Here is a 23658-nt window from a genome sequence, read left to right on the forward strand (position 1 = left end):
AATTGTGATTATGATTTGGATTTTACTGAACCTGTTAATCAATTTGAGAATTGAAGTTATATCACTTATTTATTAAAGAGTTATGTGTTTATTTGAGAGACTGAGTGAGAGAGAGAGAGAAAGAAAGATAGAGCTCTTCCATCTAACTGCTGATTCACTCCCTAAGTGGTCACAATGGCTGAAGCTGGGCCAGGCTGAAGCCAGGAGCCAGGAATTCCATCTGGTTCTCCTATCTGGGTGGTAGGGGCCCAAGTACTTGGACTGTTTTCTGCTGCTCTGCCAGGTGCATTAGCAGGGAGCTGGATCAGAAGCAAGCAGCTGGTGCTCTGATAGGATGCTCACAACTCATAGTGTCAGCCCCAAATCTTATCATTTAGAATGAGAAATACTTCTTCCTTCCCCATCTGGATGCCTTTTATTCCTTTCCTTGTCTTACAGCACTGACTAGGACCTTTTATGTTGCTATAACAAAATACCCGGGTCTGGGTAATTTAGAAAGAAAAAAGCAGTTTTATGGCTCATGGTTACGGTGGAAAAGCAGAAGGCAAGTAGACATGTATGAAAAAGAGGCAAAATTGGAAGCCAGATGTTTATAGCTACCTGCTCTTGTGAAAACCAATCCTTTCCCTTGAGCACCAATCCAGTCTCACAAGAAAGACCTTAATCCTGCTTAAAGGCCCACCTCCCACGTGACTACACTGGCCGTAGAATTTTTATGTGAGTTTTGGTGGTGTCACACCTCTTCTAAACCATAGCAGACCTCTGGTGTAAAGTTGAATATAAGTAGCCAAAGCACTGGTTGTTAGAATTAGTTTTGTGGCAGAGATGCAATGGGACAGATAACCAAAGAGAGACAGACAGAGAAAGTTCACATCTGCTGGTTCACTTCCCAAAAGCCAACAATGGCCAGGTGACCAAAGCTAGGAGCCCAGAACTCAGTGTAGGTTTTCCCTGTGGGTGGCGGGAGCCCATCTACTGGAACCATCATCTCATTGCTTCCCAGCGTTTGCAGTGGCAGGAAGCTGGAGTCAAGGCTGAACTCAGGGACTCTGACATGGGACGTGGGCCTCCTAACTGACGTCTTACGTGTTGGGCTAAATACCCACCCCCAGAGCTGACAGCACTGTCTTGGTCTTGATGTTAGGGGAACTATTTAGTCTTTCACTACTTAGAGTAATGTTAATTATTGGTTTTCATAGATGCTTTTTATCAAGTTGGGAAAGGTTCCTCTTTCCTCTTACTCCACTGAGAGTTTTTTTTTTTTTTTTTTAAATTCTGAATAGATGTTAAATTTTGCTCATTTTTTTTTCTGTATCCACATATGGCATCTCCTTTATTTGCTTACTATGATCAGTTACATTAATTCATTTTCAAATGTTAAACAAGCCTTAAGTTTTAGTTCATGCCATATTACTGTTTTCATGTATTATGAGATTCTATGTGCCAATATTTTGTTAAGGATTTTTGACTTTATGAATGTGTTCAGGATATTGGTCTATCATTTGCTTTAACATCTTTGTTTGATTTTTCACGTCAGAATAAGTTTAGCCTCATAAAATGAGTTGAAGTGTTTCTTCTATTTTCCAAAAGAGACTAGATATTGTTTCTTTTTCTTTTTTTCTTTTGCTAGAATTCTTAATGAAATATTTGGGGCTGAAGTAGCTTTTTGGGGTGAATTTTGATAATGAATCAGTTTCTCTAAGGGATACAGGGCTATACAGATTTTCAGTGGGTCCTGAATCAGTTTTGATACATTGTTTTTTTGAGAAATTTGCCCATTTCGTCTTGTTTGTTGAATTTATTGACATCAAGTTGTTCCTAATACATCCTTATATCCTTTTGATGTCTGTAGGATTTGTGGTAAAATTTTCTGTTTTATTCCTGACATTGGTATTTTGCATTCGCATTTTTCCTGGATCCATCTTGTTAGCGATTTATGAATTTTATTCACCATTAGAAAGAACTAGCTTTTGACTTGGATTACTTTTCTCTAATGTTTGCTGTCTAATCAATTTCTGCTTCTAAGATGTTAGTTTCTTCTTCTTAATGGATTTTGAGTTAATCAGTGTCTTTTTTTGGACTGCTATAACAAAATATACAAACGAGGTGGCTTATAAACAACGAAAAGTTATTTCTCATGGTTCTAAAGGCTGGGAAATCCAAGTTCAAGGCACTGGCGACTTCAGTGTCTGGTGAGGGCCCCGTATGCCCTCCCATAAGAGTGTGAAAGGGGCAGGCAAACACCCTCTGGCCTCTTTTATAAGGGTGGGAATTCCATTTGGGAGGGCTCTGCCCTCATACCCTAATCACCTCCAAAAAACCCCAAAATTTTATTTATTTATTTGAAAGGCAGAATCACAGCCAGAGGGAGGGGAGAGGAAGAAAGGAAGGGGCGGGAGCAGGGAGACAGACAGACAGATATTGAAGTCAAGATCTCCCATCTCTCCTAAATGATCACAACAGTCAGTGCTGGGCCAGATTGAAGCTAGGAGCCAGGAATTCCATCTGTGCCTCCCACATGGGTGGCAAGGGCCCAAGTGCTTGGGCCATCTTCTGTTGCCTTCCTGGGTGCATTAGCAGGGAGCTGGATTAGAAGCGGAGCAGCAGGGACTTGAACTATCACTCCGATATGGGATGCTGGTGTTGCAAGTGGTAGGTTACCCGCTCTGCCACAATGCTGGCCCTAGCACCACCTCGTAATACTATTGCATTGGGGATTTGTTTTTAAACAGAGAAAGACACAAACACACAGAGTTCCCATTGCACTGGTTCACTCTGCAGATGCTTGCAATGGCCAAGACTGGGCCAAGCTAAATCTGGGGGCTGGGCTCCCAATCCAGGTTTTCTACATGGTTGTCAGGGACCCAACTACATGGGGTATCATCCGCTGCTTCCCAGGGTATGAATTAGCAGGAAGCTGGAGTCAGGGGCCAGCGTCTGGCATTGAACCCAGACACTGAAATATGGGTTGCAGGTGTTGCAACTGTCATCTTAACTGTTAGGCCAAAGCCTGCCCCAGGGGATTAGGTTTCAATGAATGAATTTTGGGGCATATAAACATTTGTACCATAGCAATCAGTTCATTTTTTTTCTAGTTTCATAAGGTAGAAATTTAGATAGTTTACACAATTTATTCTAATGGGAAGCATTTAAAACCATAAATGTCAATGAAATAATAGTCAAAAGGCCAACAACAGGGGGCCAGCATTGTGGCATAGTGAGTAAAGCTGCTGCCAGTGATGCCTCCAGCATCCTATATAGGTCAGTTCAAGACCCAGTTTTCCACTTCCGATCCAGCACCCTGCTAATGCACGGGAAAGCAGCGGAAGATGGCCCCAGGGCTTGGGCTCCTATACTCATGTGGGAGATCTGGAAGAAGCTCCTGTTTGGATCAGCCCAGCTCCAGCCATTGTGGCCATTTGGGGAGTGAACCAGCAGATGGAAGATACGGCCCCCCCTTTCTCTCTCTCTCCCTCCCTCTCTCTGTGTAACTCTGATTTTCAAATAGATAAATAATTCTTACTAAAAAAGGCTAACAACACAGATAAAATAATAATTGCATCAAGAGCAAATAAAGCATTATATCCTTACATGCAAAAATATTTTATAAATTGATATGAAAAGGGGCCAGCACCGTGGTTTACTTGATTAATCTTCCACCTGAGGCGCCGGCATCCCATATGGGCACTGGGTTCTAGTCCTGGTTGCTCCTCTTCCAGTCAAGCTCTCTGCTGTGGCCTGGGAAGGCAGTGGAGGATGGCCCAAGTGCTTGGGCCCTGCACCCACACGGGAAACCAGGAAGAAGCACCTGGCTCCTGGCTTTGGATCGGCGCAGCGGTCACTTGGGGAGTGAACCAATGGAAGGAAGATATTCTCTCTGTCTCTCTGTCTATAACTCTACCTGTCAAAAAAATTGATAAGAAAAATAAAACACCCAAAAGAAAGGAAAGGAAATGAAAACGTAATTCACCAAAAACCAAGTAAGAATATAAAGATACTGAGTTTGCAAGCAAAGCAACAAATGAAAATAGATCGTAATTTTCACCTGTCAGAATGGCAAAGCTTGGCCAAAGTTGTCGGCAGGAATGTGGAAGAAATGGCATTTGCTGGTGTCAGCGCTGTGGCGCAGCAGGTTCATGCCCTAGCCTGAAGTGCCAGCATCCCACATGGATGCCGGTTCTAATCCAGGCTGCTCTTCTTCCCATCCAGTTCTCTGCTATGGCCTGGGAAAGCAGTGGAGGATGGCCCAGGTCCTTGGGCTCCTGCACCCTTGTGGGAGATCCGGAGGAAGCTCCTGGCTTTGGATCAGCACATCTCTAGCCGTTGCAGCCATCTGGGAAGTGAACCAGCAGATGGAAGACCTCTCTCTCTGTCTCTACCTCTCTGTAACTCTGTCTTTCAAATAAATAAAATAATTTTTTTTTAAAAAAAGAAATGGCATTTGCTGTGGTTGGTGGGCATGTATGAGTATTAATAGATTACTAAGGGATGAGGAGATGTATCAAGGGTCCAATGGACTATCTCTTGTCCTGAACCTTCATTTAGAAGGAAAATTGGGTGAACTTGCTCCCGAGATGAATTACAGGTTGTCATTATCACCTGTGTTTCGAGGTGGATTTGTGGACTCTTTGGAGAGGCCAGGGAGTTAGGTTTGTAGGAGGCATGCGGGAGGAGTGTTTCCGCTGTGAAGGGGCAGCCCCTCATAGACACAGCTGTTCTGTGTGGCACCCAGCACCTTCCTGTGGTCCTTTGGCTCCTGTGACCCTGCTCTAGTCTTTGTGTCCCCTGCAGCTTAGGACTGATCCAGCCCAAAGCAACCAGAAGTTGCCCCGAGGAGTTGTAGCAACTTGAAGTTATCATGGGTGAAATTGCAGTTTGCCTTAGATGGTTTCTAACTTATGGATATCTGCCCTTAAAATGTGATGCTCTAGGGGTATTACTGTCACAGTAAGTGACCATTTCATACCAAAGAAATGAGCACATGGCAGTTGACTTTACCCCAGTTGGTCTCTGGGGGTGTTGTGGTCCAGCAGTTGGGATGCTGCTCGAGATGCCAGCATGTCATATCAGAATGCCTGGGTTTGAGTTTCCACTCTGCTTCCAGTCCAGCTTCCTGCTAATGTGCACGCTGGGAGGCAGTGAGTGATGAGAGATCTGGATGGAGTTTCTGGCTTTAACTTGGCCCAGCCCTGGCTGTTGCAGGCATCTGGGGAGTGAACCAGTGATTGGCAGATCTCTAGCTTGCTTTCTCCTCCTTTGATCAATCAATAAATAAACAAAAATAAGTAAAAATAAATGCAACTGGTAACTGAATAGAACAAGGGCTGCTTGTGTTTGTGTGTGTGTTTTGTGAGGATAACCTTTACACTTATAGTTCAAAATTGTTAAATTGTATTAATTAATTAATTAATTAATTCCTTACCTTGCATCAGAAGGGTTTAAGGAGACTTCCTCCTCCATCTCCCCCTACCCTGATGTCATGAGAACCACATCAGAAATAATGATTTTTAGTTAATTAACCTTGATTTGTGGACTCAGGAACAGGAGAACAGTTTAGGGTACAGTGGGGTAAGGGATTAGAGCAGGGAACCAAATGGTATGGAGTTGGAGAGAGAGAAGAGTGATGGTTGAAGCTCGATTAGGAGGCGTGGCTGGGGTGACAGTTTGACACGTGTTCCTGCAGGGTATTTGAAGCCCTAACAGGCGGGCTTGGAGACATCCCCTTAGACTACGAGACTCCTCCCTTCCCGGCTGCATGCTGCCTGTTGGACTTGCTTGCCGGGTGAGTGAGGCGCAGGCCTGCGGTGGTGTTAGAGTGTGAGAAGTGACTTCCTGATGTTCTTTAAAAAGCAGACATTTAATCTGAAAGTTCAAGTGAAGTTTAACATTAATCAAAGCTGTCGTACAACCTAAAATTTCCTCCATTTCAAGAAGGTTGATTTTCCTCCCTCGGATGAAAAGTGAATGATTAATTAGCCTGTCATTATAAAAGGAGATAATAATGTAGTAGATACTGAATTTCCTGTTAAATGGATTAGCTATTGTATTCCATTTGGATCTCATATACATACTTTAGAAACGCATTTATCTTTATACCCAGTCACCACTATTAAAGCTACATGCTGAGGTGTTGAGCTTTTTCTAGAATATTGATGCTTAACTTTCGGAAGGGAGCCAGCTCAGAGCATCTTCTCTGTCTTTTAATATAGCTTTTTTTTGTATCCTAATTCTTCACCCCAACTCCTTCCAAACTCCTAATTCCCAAACCCTGGAGGATACTTCAAAGAGTTTGTGGAAAATGAAATTATTTTATTTTGTGTGTAAAAAGTTTTTGAAATCCATGCATATGAGGGGGTCTTCAAAAAATTCATAGAAAGTCATGATGATGAACACACTATGGATTTCATGGTGTTTTTGGTTCCACAGCAAACTATCTTTGGGTTCATTTTTGCATGAACTCTGTGAAGTACCCTCTTATCTACCAACACACATTTCCACCAGCAGTGTTGCTGTGCACACACCTAATTGCCTGTGTGTATTCATTCAGTCTGGTGTGCGTCTGATTTTTTTTTTTTTTTTGCCAGGCAGAGTTAGACGTGAGAGAGAGACAGAGAGAAAGGTCCTCCCTCTGTTGGTTCACTCCCCTAATGGCCGCCACGGCCGAAGCTGTGCGGATCCGAAGCCAGGAGCCGTGTACCTCCTCCCGGTTTCCCACATGGGTGCAGGGACCCAAGCATCTGGGCCGTCCTCCACTGCCTTCCCGGGTCACAGCAGAGAGCTGGATTGGAAGAGGAGCAACCGGGACTTGTACCCAGCACCCCAACCGGGACAAGAACCCGGTGTGCCGGTGCCACAGGCGGAGGATTAGCCTAGTGAACCACGGTGCGCCTGAGTTATGGAAGCCTCACATCCTCAAGTGACTGCTTCCTTTCCCTCCTGCTGCTCTTGGGGATCTCATTTATCTCTCTTGCCTGCAGAGTGTGAACTATGATCCCATCACTACTTCAAACCCTGCCAGCATTTGAGGTGCCTTTTTTCCCTCCCTACAATCATAGTCTTCACTACGAGTGTATAATAAATTGAGCTCCGGATTTCCTCCTCTCAACATACCTGGGGTGGCCTACTGGCTGTGCTTCTGATTGCTGTCATGGGCATTCAGGGAGCGGACCAGTGGCCAGGCGCTCTCTCTCCATCTGTCTGTGTCTCTACCTCTTAAATAATTGAAATGATAATAATAAAAAGCTTTTGACACATTCGCACACCTTAGGTGTTGTTGGGGAGGGTCTCGTCCTGGAGCAATGGCCGCCATCTTGGGATGGTCCCTCTGCCCTCGTCCTTGCGATGATTTGCCTCTCTCTAGGATCCCATAATTCCCTCTTTCTGGATTTATGCCCTCATTTTGGTAGTACATCTCCTTCAGTTTTTTCCCTGGGAAGTGTTCATGGAAGGTAATAATTTTTCGAGCACATGCGTATCTAAAAATGTCCTTCTGCCACCCTAAGGTTTGATTGATAGATGTAATGTTGAGATAAATAAACTGAAACGAATTTCTCCTTGGAACTGTGAAGGCATCACGTCCCTGTCGCCCACCTTCCAGTGTCGCCGCTGGGAATTTCTGACGTCGTTCTCTTCATATTTCCTAGGGAGCCGCTTTTCTCCGTCTTTAGAAGTTTGTTATCTTCGTTTTGAGCTACATTCTTTTTTATTTGAGAGGTAGAGTTTACAGACAGAGGTAGAGATAGAGAGAAGTCTTCCATCCGCTGATTGACTCCCCAAATGGCTGTAATGGCTGGAGCTGGACCGATCTGAAGCCAGGAGCCAGGAGCTTCTTCCGGGTCTCCCACATGGGTGCAGGGGCCCAAGGACTTGGGACATCCTGTACTGCTTTCCCAGGCCATAGCAGGGGGCTGGATCAGAAGCGGAGCAGCTGGACAGAAACCGGTGCCCATATGGGATGCCGTTGCTGAAGGCAAAGGCTTAACCTACTATGCCACAGCACCGGCCCCTGATATATTCTTTTTATCTTCTTCTGATACCCTACAGGTATCGAGTGCCAGAAACCACCATGCCTTTTGGAGGGTCCCGTGTCGTAAACTGGATTTCTGCTTGGCTTCTTCGCTGCCAGCTTCGGATTCAGTTTGCTTGGGCATGTTTTTTCAGTTTCAATGATTCATGTATGCTTGCTGTCTCCTTCACTGCTGCACTGCTGTGGGGCTTGTGCCGAAAACCAAGCATAACATCCTCGACTGTGCTCTGGATGGGCGGGGAGGGGCGTGCGTGTTTGCTCTTCTGTATTGATCCACTCTTCCACCGGCTCCATGGTGGATTTTCTTTGCTCCTGTCACTGAGACTGCCCACAGAAAGGCCACTCGCCAGCTCCTGTCGTCCGGTGTCCTGGGCCCTTCTCAGCGGCATTTGACCTGAGTGTGACTGCTCCCATGGCGTCTTCTGCCTTGGCTTCGATGAGGGCGTCCTGGGCTCTGGGGGAGGGCAGAGGACGGAGGCGAGAGGGTTTCCTTTTCCCTGTTCGCTCCTCTTAGTCTTCTCAGCTTCTTCCTTCTCTGTCCCTAGCCTCTCAGGAATGGAGCTCCTCAAGCTAGGCTTTTGGGCTTTCATTTCTGTCTGTACGTCCCCTGGTAGGTTCACCCCAGTCCTCAGGCTGTAAATGCAGTGAGTGTGTTTATGACACCCAGGTCGCCAGTTCCTGCTTCACCTCTTTGGGCATTTTGTGAAGACAACTCTTAGTTTCTTAGTTTCTCATCAAGCCTGTTTTTTTTTGTTTGTTTGTTTTGTTTTGTTTTTCCTAAATGCGACACCATTTAGCTAGTTGCTCAAACACACGTAATTGGATTATTCCCTTTCCCAATCAAATCCATCAGTAAATTATATCTTCAAAATTCATATTCAGTTATCATTTCACCCAGGTGGCTGGCTCAGTGCCCGATACAGAGGCATTCACTGGTCAATAGTCAAATGGACGACATCAACTGAAAACAAGGATTGGTGTGAAAAACAGTGTGGGCTTTTTACAATGGTGGGGTCCACAAATACAAAGGCAGGGGATTATTCTAGATTAAAAGGTAGGGGCTGGCATTGTGGCTTGGTGCCAGCATCCCATATGGGTGCTGGTTTGTGTCCCAGCTGCTCCACTTCCAATCTGCCTCCCTGCTAATGGCCTGGGAAAAGCAGTGAAAGATGGCCCAAGTGTTTGGGCCCCTGCCATCTACATGGGAGAACTGGCTGAAGCTCCTGGCTCCTGGCTTCAGCCTAGACCTGTGCTGGCTGTTGCGGCCATCTGGGGAGTAAAACAGCAGATGGAAGATCTTTCTCTCTTTCTCTGTTTCTTTCTGTCCCCCTCCACCACCGCCCCGTAACTCTGACTTAAAAAAAAAAAAAAAAAGGATATTTAAAAAGATATGGTACCGGTCGGCGCCACGGCTCACTTGGCTAATCCTCTACCTGCAGCACCAGCACTCCGGGTCTAGTCCCAGTCGGGGTGCCAGATTCTGTCCTGGTTGTTCCTCTTCCAGTCCAGCTTTCTGCTGTGGCCCAGGAAGACAGTGGAGGATGGCCCAGGTCCTTGGGCCCTACACCCGCATGAGGCACCTGGCTCCTGGCTTTGGATCGGTGCAGTGCACCAGCTGTAGCGGCCATTTGGGGGTGAACCAACAGAAAAGGAAGACTTTTCTGTCTCTCTCTCTCACTGTCTAACTCTGCCTGTCAAAAAAAAAAAAAAAAAAAGATACGGTACCAAATGCAATGCATGATCTTTGATTAGATTTTTTCTTTTTTTTAAAAAGCCAGCTATAAAGGACATTATAAAAGACAGCTGGGGATCAATTCACAATAGCTAAGACCTGGAATCAACCCAAATGCCCATCAACAGAAGACTGGATAAAGAAATTATGAGACATGTACTCTATAGAATACTATACAGCAGTAAAAAAACAATGAAATCCGGTCATTTGCAACAAAATGGAGGAATCTGGAACACATCATGCTGAGTGAATTAAGCCAGTCCCAAAGGGACAAATATCATATGTTCTCCCTGATCGGTGACAACTAACCAAGCACCAAAAAGGAAACCTGTTAAAGTGAAATGGACACTATGAGAAACAGTGACTTGATCAGCCCTTGTCCTGACTGTTGATGTACAATTTAATACTTTATCCCTTTTAGTATTTTTTTGTTTTGTTCTAGTTAATACTATTGGTTGAACTCTGTAATTAACACACAATTATTCTTAGGTGTTGAAATTTAACTGAAAAGTGATCCCTGTTAAATATAAGAGTGGGAATAAGAGAGGGAGGAGATGTACAATTTGGGACATGCTCAATCAGACTCGCCCCAAATGATGGAGTTAGAAATGTGCCAGGGGATTCCAATACAATCCCATCAAGGTTGCATGTATCAATGCCATCTCACTAGTCCAAGTGATCAGTTTCAGGTCACAATTGATCATACTGATAGGTCTAAGAGTCAAAGAGATCACACAAACAAGACTAGTGTCTGCTAATACTAACTGATAGAATAAAAAAGGGAGAGAATGATCCAACATGGGAAGTGGGATATACAGCAGACTCATAGAATGGCAGATGTCCTAAACAGCACTCTGGCCTCAGAATCAGCCCTTAAGGCATTCGGATCTGGCTGAAGAGCCCATGAGAGTATTTTAGGCATGGAAAGCCAAGACAGTCTGGAAAAAAAAAAACAAAAACCTAAATGAAAGATCTTTGGGAGTGAGATCCCAGTAGAAAAAACGGCCATCAAAGAAGGAGGTACCTTTCTCTGAAGGGAGGAGAGAACTTCCACTTTGACTATGACCTTGTCTAAATAAGATCGAAGTCAGCGAACTCAAAAGGCTTCCATAGCCTTGGCAACTCATGACTAGAGCCTAGGGAGATTACTGACGCCATAAGCAAGGTGTCAAATTGTTAAGTCAACAACAGGAGTCACTGTGTACTTACTCCTCATGTAGGATCTCTGTCCTTAATGTGTTGTTCAATGTGAATTAATGCTATAACTAGTACTCAAACAGTATTTTATACTTTGTGTTTCTGTGTGGGTGCAAACTGTTGAAATCTTTACTTAATATATACTAAATTGATCTTCTGTATATAAAGATAATTCAAAATGAATCTTGATGTGAATGGAATGGGAGAGGGAGCGGGAGATGGGAGGGAAGTTATGGGGGGAAAGAAGCCATTGTAATCCATAAACTGTACCTTGGAAATTTATATTTACTAAATAAAAGCTTAAAAAAAAGAGAGAAATCACTCCCACCACCACCACCAAAAAAAAAAAAAAAAAAAAAAAGACAGCTGGGGAAATTTGAAAACGTGGTGCTGCAGTACCAGTGGAGTTCTGCTATGCATTTAGGAAATACAAATTGAGGGTCTAGTAGTGATGTGTTAGGATGCCTGCAGCTCATTTCAAATGGTTCAGAAGAGGAAAGCTTCTGTCAGGACGGAGAGAAGGAAGGAGGAAACGGTGCAGTAGAACAGTAGTCATTGGTGAATCCAGGCAAAGGATACATAGGTGTTCATGGTACTGTTTTATCTTCCTGGAGGTTTGAGAGTTTTTTTCAAAATAAACAATTGGAGAAAATCAGCAGTGGAGAATTTTAAAAATTAATTATTTTTTAAGGTATACAAATTTCATAAATACAACTTTAGGAATATAGTTATTCTTCCCAGCATACCCACCCTCCCACCCATGATCCCATCCCTCCTCCTCCTCCCTTTCCCCTTCCCAGTCCCATTCTCCATTAAGATTCATTTTCATTTAACTTTGTACACAGAAGACCAACTTTATACTAAGTAAAGATTTCAACAATTTGCACACACATGCACAAACTGTTCCCAAACTGTTTGGGAACAAGTTTTACAGTTAGCTCTCATTGAGGACAGAGGCCCTGCATGGGGAGTTAGTACACAGTGACTCCTGTTGTTAATTTAACAATCAACACTCTCATGTATGACGTCAGCAGTGGAGAATTTAATGAAAAATATTTCAAGGCCATATTTAACCCCCCCTCCCCCACATAACTATTAAATGTAAAATACTGTTGCATGTAGCAAGTTCTTATTACATGAAGCACACTAGTAAAGGTAACAGAGTCTAAGAATACACATAGTTAGGATTTTGATGTATTGAACAGGTGGTGGGGTGGGGGTGGGGTGGAGACACACCAAGTGGAAAAGTTACCACTTTAAAACAATGGGTGTGAAAGTAGATGTTCGACTGCCCACCAGAGGGCAGTGCAGACAGTCATTCCGCTGTCCAGGCTGTCCCACACTGGCTTCGCGTGAGGTCGCTATTCTCTGCACAAAACGTTTTTAGAGTTCTTAGACTGACTTAGTAGAGAGAGTGGATGGTTTATACTGCCTCCCGTTTCTTTCTCCGAACTCGGATCTGGTCATAAATCCCGTTGATCTTCGCTTTTGCTTCCTGTGATTTGTGGCATCTCTGGGGGGTCTGAGGGGTGCTGCCTATGGGAGGTGTAGCTGCCGCCTTATGTGTGCCACAAAGGCCAGTAGCGCGTTTGCTCAGTAGCATGTCAGGATTTATGTTTGTCTTTCAGTCTATTTTGTTTTACATACTGCCAACTCATAATCCTATTACAGTTAAGCTTTAGATTTCCTAGCCTCTGTTAAAGTCCTAGGAGTTCCGTACAGGGATTTTATGCCCTTTTAAAGCCATGATGTGCCTCCTTTCTGAGCAGTTGACTTAAAAGAGCCTGCTTAGTGTGGCTGTTGTGGAAAATTCCCCCACTAAACGCTGACCTTGCGGTAGACGGTGGTTCTTCTACAAAGCAGTAGCCAAAGCAGTCGCCAAAGCCTGTGGAGCCACACGTTGCCTGTGCCGGGAGACACAGAGGCAGGCAGGTGGTCCCAGGCCCGCCACTGGGGGAGGGGAGAGCCGAGCTGCAGAGAGAAGGAACCCGCACTTGCTGGTGCCCTTTTCCTGGGACCGGGCCGACCCCACACTTGGGGCGCCTTGTGAGCCTCTGTTCCTTCCTCTCGCTCCTCCCTCAAACACCAGCTCTTCCCATCAGGCTCCCACTTGCTGTCTCCTCTCCTGGGAACTGTTTTCCCTTGTGTCCTCAAGAAGCTGGCTCCCTTTTCTGCTAACTGGCATGAATCCTTCGTGGGTTTGTTCTGTTAGCTTGGCTGCCCCTCTCCTCCCAGTGCTGGGTAGGGTCGCAGGGACAGGAGTGAGCTGGGCCCAACTGAGACCTTTTGACCTGCTCCCTCTCCGTGTCCCTGCCTGCTTGCTGCCCCCCGCCCCCAGGCCCTTGAGTCCTGTCCCTGAATGCCCAAACTTGGTTTGCTACTTTTTACTGCCATCACTTCATTGCCGCCTCATTGCAGCTGGAAGTGTTCCCCAGGCTCTGCCTCTCCTAGCAGACAAGGTGCAAAGTTTTGGTTAGCCTTCCTCCTGACACTGGCAGGCCCTCATCTTCCTGTGTTCAGTGTGGCTCTTCCTAACCTCTGAGTGGGTCAGATACATATCCAACAATCATGATAAAAACTCCACCTGTATTTCTACAACTTTAGAGTTAAAACACTGTAACCAAGTGCTCATATTCTGATAGTAAAATCTTTTGGAAAAAAAGATTTATTTAGTTATTTTTTTATTTTTATTTTTTTGACAGGCAGAGTGGATAGTGAGAGAGAGAGACAGAGAGAAAGATCTTCCTTTTTGCCGTTGGTTCACCCTCCAATGGCCGCTGCGGCCGGTGCATCTCTCTGATCCGAAGCCAGGAGCCAGGTACTTCTCCTGGTCTCCCATGCGGGTGCAGGGCCCAAGCACTTGGGCCATCCTCCACTGCCTTCCCGGGCCATAGCAGAGAGCTGGACTGGAAGAGGGGCAACCGGGATAGAATCCGGCGCCCCAACCGGGACTAGAACCTGGTGTGCTGGTGCCGCAAGGCGGAGGATTAGCCACGGTACCAGCTATTTAGTTATTTGAAACTACATTGACAGTGAGGGAGAGACAGAGAGAGAGATTGTCCATACACTGGTTCACTTCTCAGATGGCCACAACAGCTAGGGCTGAGCTAGGCTGAAGCCGGGAGCCAGAAGTTTCTTCTGGGTCTCCCATGTGGGTGCCTGGGCCCAAGAACTTGGGCCATCTTCTGCTTTCCCAGGCCACCAGCAGGGAGCTGGGGTGGAAGTGGAGCAGCCGGAACTCGAACCCAGTACCCATATGGGATACAGGTGCTGAAGCAAGAGGCTTAGCCTACTACGTACAGCGCCGGCCCCTTAAATGGTATTTTAAAATAATTTATGACATCTAGATTTTTTTTAAAAACCATTTTCATTTAAATACAATTATTTTCCCACAATAGTAATTTTTAAGTAAATTTTTTTATTTGAAAGGCAGAGAGATTCAGAAGGTGAGGGAGAGGGCTTGAGGAAGAGGGAAAGAGAGGGAGAGATTTTTCATCTGCTGGCTCACTCTGCAAATAGCCATGGTCCAACTACTTGAGCCATCCCCTGTTGCCTCCCAGGCTACACACTAACAGGATTCTGGAATGGAGAGGAGCAGGGACTGGAACCCAGGCATGCAGCTATAGGGTGGGACATCCTGCCCCTCCCCTTCCCACACTTTTAGTATTCATTTTCTTTACAGTACTCATTTAAGAAGACGAAATATTATTGTGTTCCAGCATAATACTCCAAGGAAGTGTTTCAGGAAAGAGAAGAGTCATCATTTCCTATAGCTTATCTGTAAAAAGCCACTTGGGAAAATGCAAGCATTTTATAGGACTTTGGGGTAGATTTTTATAGTTGCTGTATTAAAGTCACTTTCAGACTTTAATTTTTTTCTATAGAAAAATTTTAAAGATTGATTTGAAAAGTTGTCACTATTTTAATAGTTGTACTTTTCCAAGCATTCCTAATTGTGTGCTGAGCCTTCTAATGCCTACCAGAGCTGCTTTTGTCCTGGCAAAGCTGAAACATCAGTCTCCAATCAGTTAGGTTAATCTCTAATTTTGTAATATAATTAAATGCACCTGACCTGGTTACTAGGCACATTTCAGATATCAGACTGATACTTATCACAAAACCACTAAGAATATTTCAATTTAAATTGCCCTTTTGGAATTAGCCTTTCTATAATTTGCCAAAAAAAAAAAAAGAAGTATTTCTTTAAAAAGAAAAGCAAGCTGCCTTTATGAATAGGTTTAATTTCAAAACCTGAAGTGGTTCTAAAATGTGTGCAGGGCAAGGTGCCTTAAGAAACTAATGCCATTTCTTTTTATTTATAGAGATACTTTCTCGTTGGGAGCAATCATGCGGAAACGAAATATCGTGTCTTGAAAATTGATAGAACAGAGCCCAGAGATTTGGTCATAATTGATGATAGGGTGAGTACCATCCAAACAGCTACAGAAACTTCCACATCCGTTGTTTAAAGGACATGAAATATCCTTAATGATGCTTTTTTTTTTTTTTTTTTGCATGCATCAGAAAGTTACTTTTCTTGGTTGGATAGAATTTGAATCTCTAATCTGCTTTTTCGAATTACTGATGTCAAGAAGTATGCCAGAATTAAACCTGTTCATTATTTTGATTTGTTTGCAAAAGCATTTTTTGTGGCTAAGATAATAAAGACATTTCCTTGAAGAGCTGACATCTTAAGGATTCAGTATAACTTGATCTAGCCTCTCCCAGAGAGATGATCCATTGCTGTGCTTTAATGCAAAACTCTTCATGGCCAGGGAAGACTCCTATGCTACAACTGTGTTCTGCTCAAAACTCTTAGGACCTGTTCTGATAACTTGCTAGACACTTAAGACAACTTAAGCTGTTTTTACTTTTAAAATTTATTTGTTTGAAAGGCAGAGCTACAGAGAAAGAGAGAAGGAGAGACAGAGAGAGAGAGAGAGAGAGATCTTCCACCTTCTGGTTCACACCCCAAATGACCACAATGGCTGGAGCTGGGCTGGTCCAAAGCCAGGAGTAAAGAGCTTCTTCTGGGTCTCTCATGTGGGTGCAGGTGCCCATGGACTTGGACCATCTTCTACTGCTTTCCCAAGCCACTCTCAGGGAGCTGGATCGGAAGTGGAGCAGCCGGGACATGAACCAGCACCCATATGGGATGCTGGTGCCACAGATGGCAGCTTTACCTGCTGCGTCACAGTGCCGGCCCCCACCCAAGCTGTTCTTATCCAGACACTATAGTATCCAAAGTCAGGAATACAGACACTTAATTCAAGTGACACAAAAACATGACACTATTAGTCATAGTTCAGTATAATACATTGGGTATAGACCGGTTAATTTTAACTTTTGCAAATGCGAGAACATAACTTACTCTTTGTATTGAAGTTGCTGTCTGAGAATATTTTTGAATCCATGTGGATTCCTGGTTGATTCCTGAAGCATATTAGTAGCTACATTGTGGGACCCATTTCCATTAAGCTCTTTGCCAAAATATTTTCTGTGGTGTAATAATTTCTTTTAAAGATGTTTTTACTTGAAAGAGTGGCAGGGACAGAGAGAAAGGGGGAGAGACAGAGATAGAGAGCTCCTTTGTCCACTGGTTCACTTCCCTAATGGGCACAATGCCTGGGTCCGGGCTAGGCTAAAGCCAAGGAGCTAAGAACTCCATCCAGTCTCTTACATGGATGACAGGGACCCAAGCACTTGGGCCATCTTTTGCTGCCTTCCCAGGTGCATTAGTAGGGAGCTAGACTGGAAGTGAAATGGCATGAATTTGAACCGGTGCTCCAATATGAGATGCCGGCATCACGAGTGGTGTCTAAACTCACTGCACCACAGTGCTGATCCCTGTGCTGTAATAATTTAAGATAAATTCTTTATTGTGACTTCCTGCATTACTGAGTGTCCATACCCCTGCCACCTGCCACCTGCCTGGGAGTTGCTATTAATAGAGTGCAGTGGTTCTTGGATGTATTTGGAGTTGGGAGTAGTTGATCAAGGAGCCCTGTGAGAAGCTAAGAAAAGCAATGGGTCTTCTCATAAAAATGCACACCTTATATACAATTTTAGAGGATTCACAAACTTCTTGAAAGTTTTCTACAGATCTCTTAAGTCTCGGAATGTCTGGTTCAGAGTATAAGATTTTGGCACAATGCTCAAGTATAGCAGAAAAATTGATCTAATAATGAAAGAACCTGTTGGCTTTTTAAAACCGTAGCTTAGCCATGCATTATCACATACTTCTCTGTGAAGCTAATGGTTCTGGTGGGCTTTCAGGGGGTAAATCATAAATAATCTTATGATGCAATGTGCTTCTGTTCAGCATGTGTACACTCAGCAAGAAGTGAGGGAGCTTCTTGGCCGCCTAGACCTGGGAAACAGAACGAAGATGGGACAGAAAGGATCCTCCGGGTTGTTTCGTGCCGTCTCGGCTTTTGGTGTTGTGGGTAAGCAGCATGCCACCTCTTATTGCCTTCTTTTGTTTTCTTTCTCTTTTTCTACATAGAACAAGTGAAGAGAGTCTTCAGGCTATCTAGCTTTGTACTTGAATCCATCATCTGTGGGCTTTGGTTGTCTGACACTTCATTATTCACCAATCGGATATTGGACAGCATTTATATAGTATCTGCTTTTGTGCTCAGTGCGGCTTAGTTTTATATAGAATACAAAAAAATACAAAGTTTCTTGCCTTTGAAGATTCTGCTGTGTGGCTTGCTGTGGAATAAAAAAGTAAAAACTGGGGACAGGCATTGTGGCGCAGTGGGTTAACGCCTTTGCTCACGACAGCTGCATCCCATATCTGAGTGCCTGGTTGGAGTCCTGGCTACTCTGCCTCCCATCCAGCAGGAATGTTCGTTTTCCTGGGAAGGCAGCAGATGATGACTCAAGTGCTTGGGTCCTGCCACCCTTGTGGGAGACCAGGATAGAGTTCCTGGCTCCTGGCTTTGGCCTGGCGCAGAACTGGCTGTTAAAAGCATTTGGGGAGTGAACCAGTAGATAGAAGATTCTTTCTGTCTCTTTCTCTCTCTCCTTCTCTTTCTATCTCTCTGCCTTTCACATACATAAACCTTGAAAAAAGCCTATAGGTTAGCTGGCATTGTAAACATTTGCCCTGTCATTCATTGGTCGGAATGACAGATGCAGTAAGATGAGCTTTAAAACAGTTTCTCCTAAGCACAGCTCACAGCTGTGAAGTGTCACAGCCTCCTTCCCCTGGGTGTCTGCGGTGTTCTGTCTCCCTGGGAAGCTTTGTTCTTGGAAATCACAGGCGGGCAGAAACTTTGCTGCTTGACATTGTTCTCAGTAAAATAAAGCATCTTATTCTTCCTGGACAGTGTAAGTCACTTTGACACCAAGAAGCAGCTTCAATGTACAATTCTAGTGCAGAGCCTCAAGAAAGAAGTTTCTGGAAACACAATATTCAGTAATTGTGCTAACTTTGTCCTGTTTTCTTTTCTTTTCTTTTTTTTTTTTCTTAAAGAAAATTTTTTTTTTGACAGGCAGAGTGGACAGTGAGAGAGAGAGACAGAGAGAAAGGTCATCCTATTCCGTTGGTTCATCCCCTAATGGCCACTGCGGCCGGCACACCACGCTGATCCAAAGCCAGGAGCCAGGTGCTTCCTCCTGGTCTCCCATGCGGGTATAGGACCCAAGCACTTGGGCCATCCTCCACTGCCTTCCCCGGGCCACAGCAGAGAGCTGGACTGGAAGAGGAGCAACCGGAACAGAATCCGGCGCCCCGACCGGGACTAGAACCTGGTGTGCCGGGGCCGCAGGCAGAGGATAAGCCTAGTGAGCCGCAGCACTGGCCTGTCCTGTTTTCAATGTTAAACAGGACCCTGGGCCTGCTTCCTCGTCCATACTCAATAGTGGTCTCTTTAAGTACTGCCTTGCTTTGGTCTGAGTCCCTTCATTTAAGTTTTACCTGAGCTTTTCCTGGTCTCTACATACTCCCTAACTATGGTGAGATGCTCTGCCGTTCCTGCTGCCTCACTTGCTGGGGGCAGAAAGCCTGTCTTTCCTCTTTTATGGGTTTGGCTCTGATTGCTGTGGACAGAGGACAAAAACCAGTGCTCAGGGAGCAACTCGAAAATTATAATTAAGTGTCAAGCCCTACAGTATCAGTTCAGTGATGCTGGAAGGTACGATTGAGTTCCAGGATCCTGGCTTCAGCCTGGCCCTGCCCCAGCTGTTGCAGCCATTTCATTGTGAGCTTGTAAATGGAAGATCTCTCTCTCTCTCTTTCTCTCTCTCCCCCCAAGTGTATGCCTGTGCCTTTCAAATAATAAGTAAATAAGTAAAAAACAAAACAAAACAAAACAAAACAAAACTGTGATAACATTAGTGTACTTGAAAACTTTTTTTAAAAGTTAGTTTACTTGGACCTGGAATGGTCAGGAAAGATTGCGTGGAGTAGATGAGACTCAAGCTGGAGTCTGAAGGAGGAGTAAGGTATAGACAAAGGCGGACAAGAAGGGAGGGGTCTCCAACAGCAGAGGCACAAGCATGAAGATGCCCCCAGGTGCTGGAAGGTTGAGCAGTAGGGGGGGAAAGCTAGATTTCTCGGACTTGGAAGCCAAAGCACAGCATCTCTGCTGCCATTGCCTTATTTGAGTCTGTTTATTTTTTCTTTTTTAAACACTTATGAATTTACCTCTGTGCTTTTTAAAATTATTTTATACATGTGTAAATTCATACAAATCTGTTTCTCTTTTTTTGCAAGTTTATTTTTTTAAAGACTCATTTATTTGAAGTACAGAGTGGCAGAGAAGGAGGGAGGGTGGGATGAAGAGAAAGAGAGAGAGAGAGAGAGAGAGAAAGAGAGAGAGAGATCTTCCAGCCACTGGTCCATTTCCCAGATGTACACAGGCACTTCATTCGGCTCTCCCACATAAGGGACGGAAGCCCCAGTACTTGGGTCATCATATGCTGACAGCTGCATCAAGATGAAGTTGAATCAGAAGTGGAGGAGCCAGGACTTGAATCAGCCCCCTGATGTGGGCTGTAGGTGTCCCAAGCAGGAGTTTAACTTGCTGTGCCATTCGCCTGCTCCATCTCTGTGCTTCTTAATCCCACTGCATTGTGTGTAGCTGTTAACCAAGGTAGTATGAATGTGACAATGCTCTAAGTTTTCTAATTCTTATGTTAGACTTTATGATTCAGATTTCCTATTTTGTGACTGTGCTTGTTGAAACTTTGATTCTATTTTGCCGTATTTGGAATTTGTTTTTCTCAGTGTGCTCTCATGGTCATTCAGGTGGCACCCATTTAGGCCCATGTCGTGTTTCAGGTGACTGCCTGATAGGTTTCTTTTCCTTGGACCTGGCCCCTTTTATATGCCTTCTGCTTGCCTTTGAGGGTACCTGTTGGTTGGACAAATGTAGGCATGGTTTTGTCTGCGTATGCCATCTGAGGTGTGTTCCATAAACTCCACATATATCTAATTCTACTTCAAGTCCTGCTCATATTTTAAATTTAAGAAAAAGGAAACTCAAAATAAAGTATGTATTAACTGTGATTGGCTTTACTTTTACTGCTTTAAATGCTGATACTTTATTATTAACATTTTTCATGGAAATTTCCTAAGGTATATATAGTACTGAATTCCTCTTAGCCAAGGTATATTATTCAAAATTAAAACTTCCTTGATGATTAAGCATAAGGAAGTGAAGATCAGTTATTGAACTTTGTTTAAAAATAGCTGCCCTTGGGTGTTCTGGAGTTGTTTTGGGGCTGTTTGACTTTACATTAAGTAGCCCTGAAGACTGTTGTGTTTGTATGGTACTTTTGTCATTTTTCTTATTCTTGATATGATTGCTTTTGGCTATATTTCTTGCCTCATTTTTTTTTTTTTTTTTTTTAAGATTTACTTATTTGGGGAAAGTCAGAGCTACAGAGAAAAAGGGAGAGTCAGGGTGAGAGAGGGCTTCCATATACTCTGCACTCCCCAGATGGCAGCAATGGCCAGTGTTGAGCCAGGCCAAAGCCAGGAGCCACATGCTTCTTCTGGGTCTCCCAAATGGGTGGCAGGTACCCAAACACTTGGGCCATGTTTTGCCGTTTTTTCCCAGGTCATTAACAGGGGGCAGAATTGGAAGTGGAGCAGCTGGGACATGAGCCAGAGCCCATATGGCTTACCCTGCTATGCCACAAAGCTGGCCCCTTTCTAATCTATTGATAAGCAAGCTTGTAAGACCAGAAGTTTTATTTGAACCAACTGATAGCCAAGTAGACATTATTTTACCCACAAGTATTAGTTAATAAACTCTGGGCGAGGTCTGAAGTGTCTCCATGTTTCTCATAAGGTGACATTCTTAAGGGGGACTTCTCTGCTACTTGTCCTACAGGTAGAGACCTCTTGGGTTTGAGACTTCTTGGATGGGAAAGTCACACAGTCAAGCACTGACTCAACATTCATTGTTTTTATGGCTATGCATTTTATGTATTCTAGTTTAACCATGTAGATACAGTTTAGAATCCCTGAAAAGTGAACAGGGAATTAATTAAAGTCTATGATTTTCCTGTTACTATCTCATAAATAATAAAAGACACTGAAATCATAAAATACAAAATACTTATCTTTAAGAAATGTGTAGTCAAGTTGTCAGGATAATGCACGTATGACGTGACTATGATTGTCTTCTGTTCTCTACCAATTTTTCTGGCATGCCTGGTGTGTGGAGAATGTTTTTGTTGGGATGTTTTAGATTATTATCATGGCTAATTTAATAATACTCTAGAGCAACACTCCACAGCTCTGTGTAATAAAGGACCAGGTTTTCTCCCAATATACTGCAGACCAATACACAAGCCTGCTGTGCATCACTTGTTGCAGCTTGTATATGTGTGATTCAGTGTGCAAGTCCAGTAATACTCAAACCAGCCTGTTTCCTATTCCAGGCAGGTTTATTGATCATACAATCAGGTGAAGCTGATTCCAATTGCTTCAGAGTTTCTCAGCCCTTACTCTGTTTGTTTATAGGACTGGAAGCTCATGGGCCAGCACCGATCCCAAGACCATATTTTGAGTATTAGGTGCATGAAAGGCTTTTTGTTGCTATAATGTGGATTGATCCAGTCCTTTAGCTACACTGCCAATTCCTGGCCTGCTGCATTGCTCTTTGACAGACAGCGGGACATTTCAGAAAACACTTGATGGGACTGTGAACTCCTGTCCCGGAGCCATTTGACCTGGTCCCAAGTCAGATGCATGAAGCCAGTAGCTGCTGGTCTGCAGTCCTGACCCCTCTCAGCTCTGTGCCTATCCCAGCCTTATCAATACGTAGCCCTCAGGTCTGCGTCTTCCCTGCCCGTGTCGGCTGTCAGAGGACACTCTTTTGAGCTACTAGTACATAGCAGAAGTGTCGTTGTAACAGACTGAGCTGTTTTTTTAAAACAATACCCTTGGGGCCAGTGCTGTGGTTCAGTGGGTTAATGCCCTGACCTGAAGCGCCAGCATCCCATATGGGCGTCGGTTCGAGACCCAGCTGCTCCACTTCTGATCCAGCTCTCGGATATGGCCTGGGAAAGCAGTGGAAGATGACCCAAGTGCTTGGGCCCCTGCACCCGCATGGGAGACCCGGAAGAGGCTCCTGGCTCCTGGCTTCGGATTGGCACAGTTCTGGCTGTTGTGACCAATTGGAAAGTGAACCATTGGATGGAAGACCTCTCTCTCTCTGCCTCTCCTCTCTCTGTGTGACTCTGACTTTCGAATAAATAAATAAATCTTTTAAAAAAATAAAAGATTTTAAAAAAAAGCTAAAACAACACCCTTAAAGATAGGTTGAAGATCCAATGTAGTGACAACATCAACAAGTATGGGCTGCCGACTTTGATATTAGAGGTGTCACTTTGGTTCCAGAAAGCTCTGATGTGCAAAGCCCCTGTGATTTCATTTACAGTGTGCCATAAGCATTGAGCTCGAAGAGAAGAGACTCTTTTGTGCATTGGATTTACTTTCTCCCAAGTTATGAAAGGAAATATAGAATGATACAAATAGACTGGCTCTAATAACATAACATTAAAATTCAATTGGAAGGCAGGTTGAGAGCAATTACTACAGAGAATTTTGTATAAAAATATATAGCAAGAATAAAAGGAAAGCTAATGTATTTTGGAAATGTTTATTACTTAAACACAATTGGATTCTCTTAGAGGTTTTTTTTTTTTTTTTATAATGCTTTCAAGAGCCTTACTTTGTTAAGTTTTATCTTTCTAAAAGAACAACTACTTCTTAACTTGCCTTTTATGAGCTTGTCTTCCGCTTTTTCCCCTCGCTTCTCACTTCTGTGTCCTTCAGCTTTAATAAGGGAGTGCTTGGCTTGTCTCCAAGAGGAAAATAAGCATAAATGAACTTTTTTTTTTGTTTAAGCACTTTGGGCTTTGCAGCTCTCTAAAATACAAGTATTTGTTTTTGTTTTACTCGTATTTTTTTCTCAGTTACATGGCCCATAAAGTCCTCAAGACATCTTTCCATTATAAATTTCAACTTAATTATGTTAATATATTCAATTAATAGTTCTTTTTTTGTTGTTGTTATTGGCTGAGAACAAGAAGACATAGTCAATAGGTATTTGCCAATTCTAGATCACAAATCCATAGCACAGGATCCTAGGTTTTATAGAGTGTGTGTGTGTGTGTGTGCGTGGAGAGAGAGAAAGCAAGGACGAGCATATACAAGCACTTATGTGTGAGGAAATTTTTG

The 23658-nt window shown here is 43.9% G+C and overlaps 1 protein-coding gene across 1 annotated transcript in view; it reads left to right on the forward strand.

Annotated features, from left to right (window-relative positions):
* Window positions 1-23658, forward strand: part of FIG4 (FIG4 phosphoinositide 5-phosphatase) — a 132419-nt gene that overhangs the window by 6075 nt on the left and 102686 nt on the right. The window contains exons 2-3 of the mRNA XM_062186599.1: window positions 15278-15376; window positions 17278-17401. Of these exons, the coding sequence (XP_062042583.1) occupies window positions 15278-15376; window positions 17278-17401 (223 nt within the window). The remainder of the gene's footprint in view (window positions 1-15277; window positions 15377-17277; window positions 17402-23658) is intronic.

This window comes from Lepus europaeus, chromosome 3 (assembly GCF_033115175.1).
Source record: "Lepus europaeus isolate LE1 chromosome 3, mLepTim1.pri, whole genome shotgun sequence".
Classification (NCBI taxonomy): Eukaryota; Metazoa; Chordata; class Mammalia; order Lagomorpha; family Leporidae; genus Lepus; species Lepus europaeus.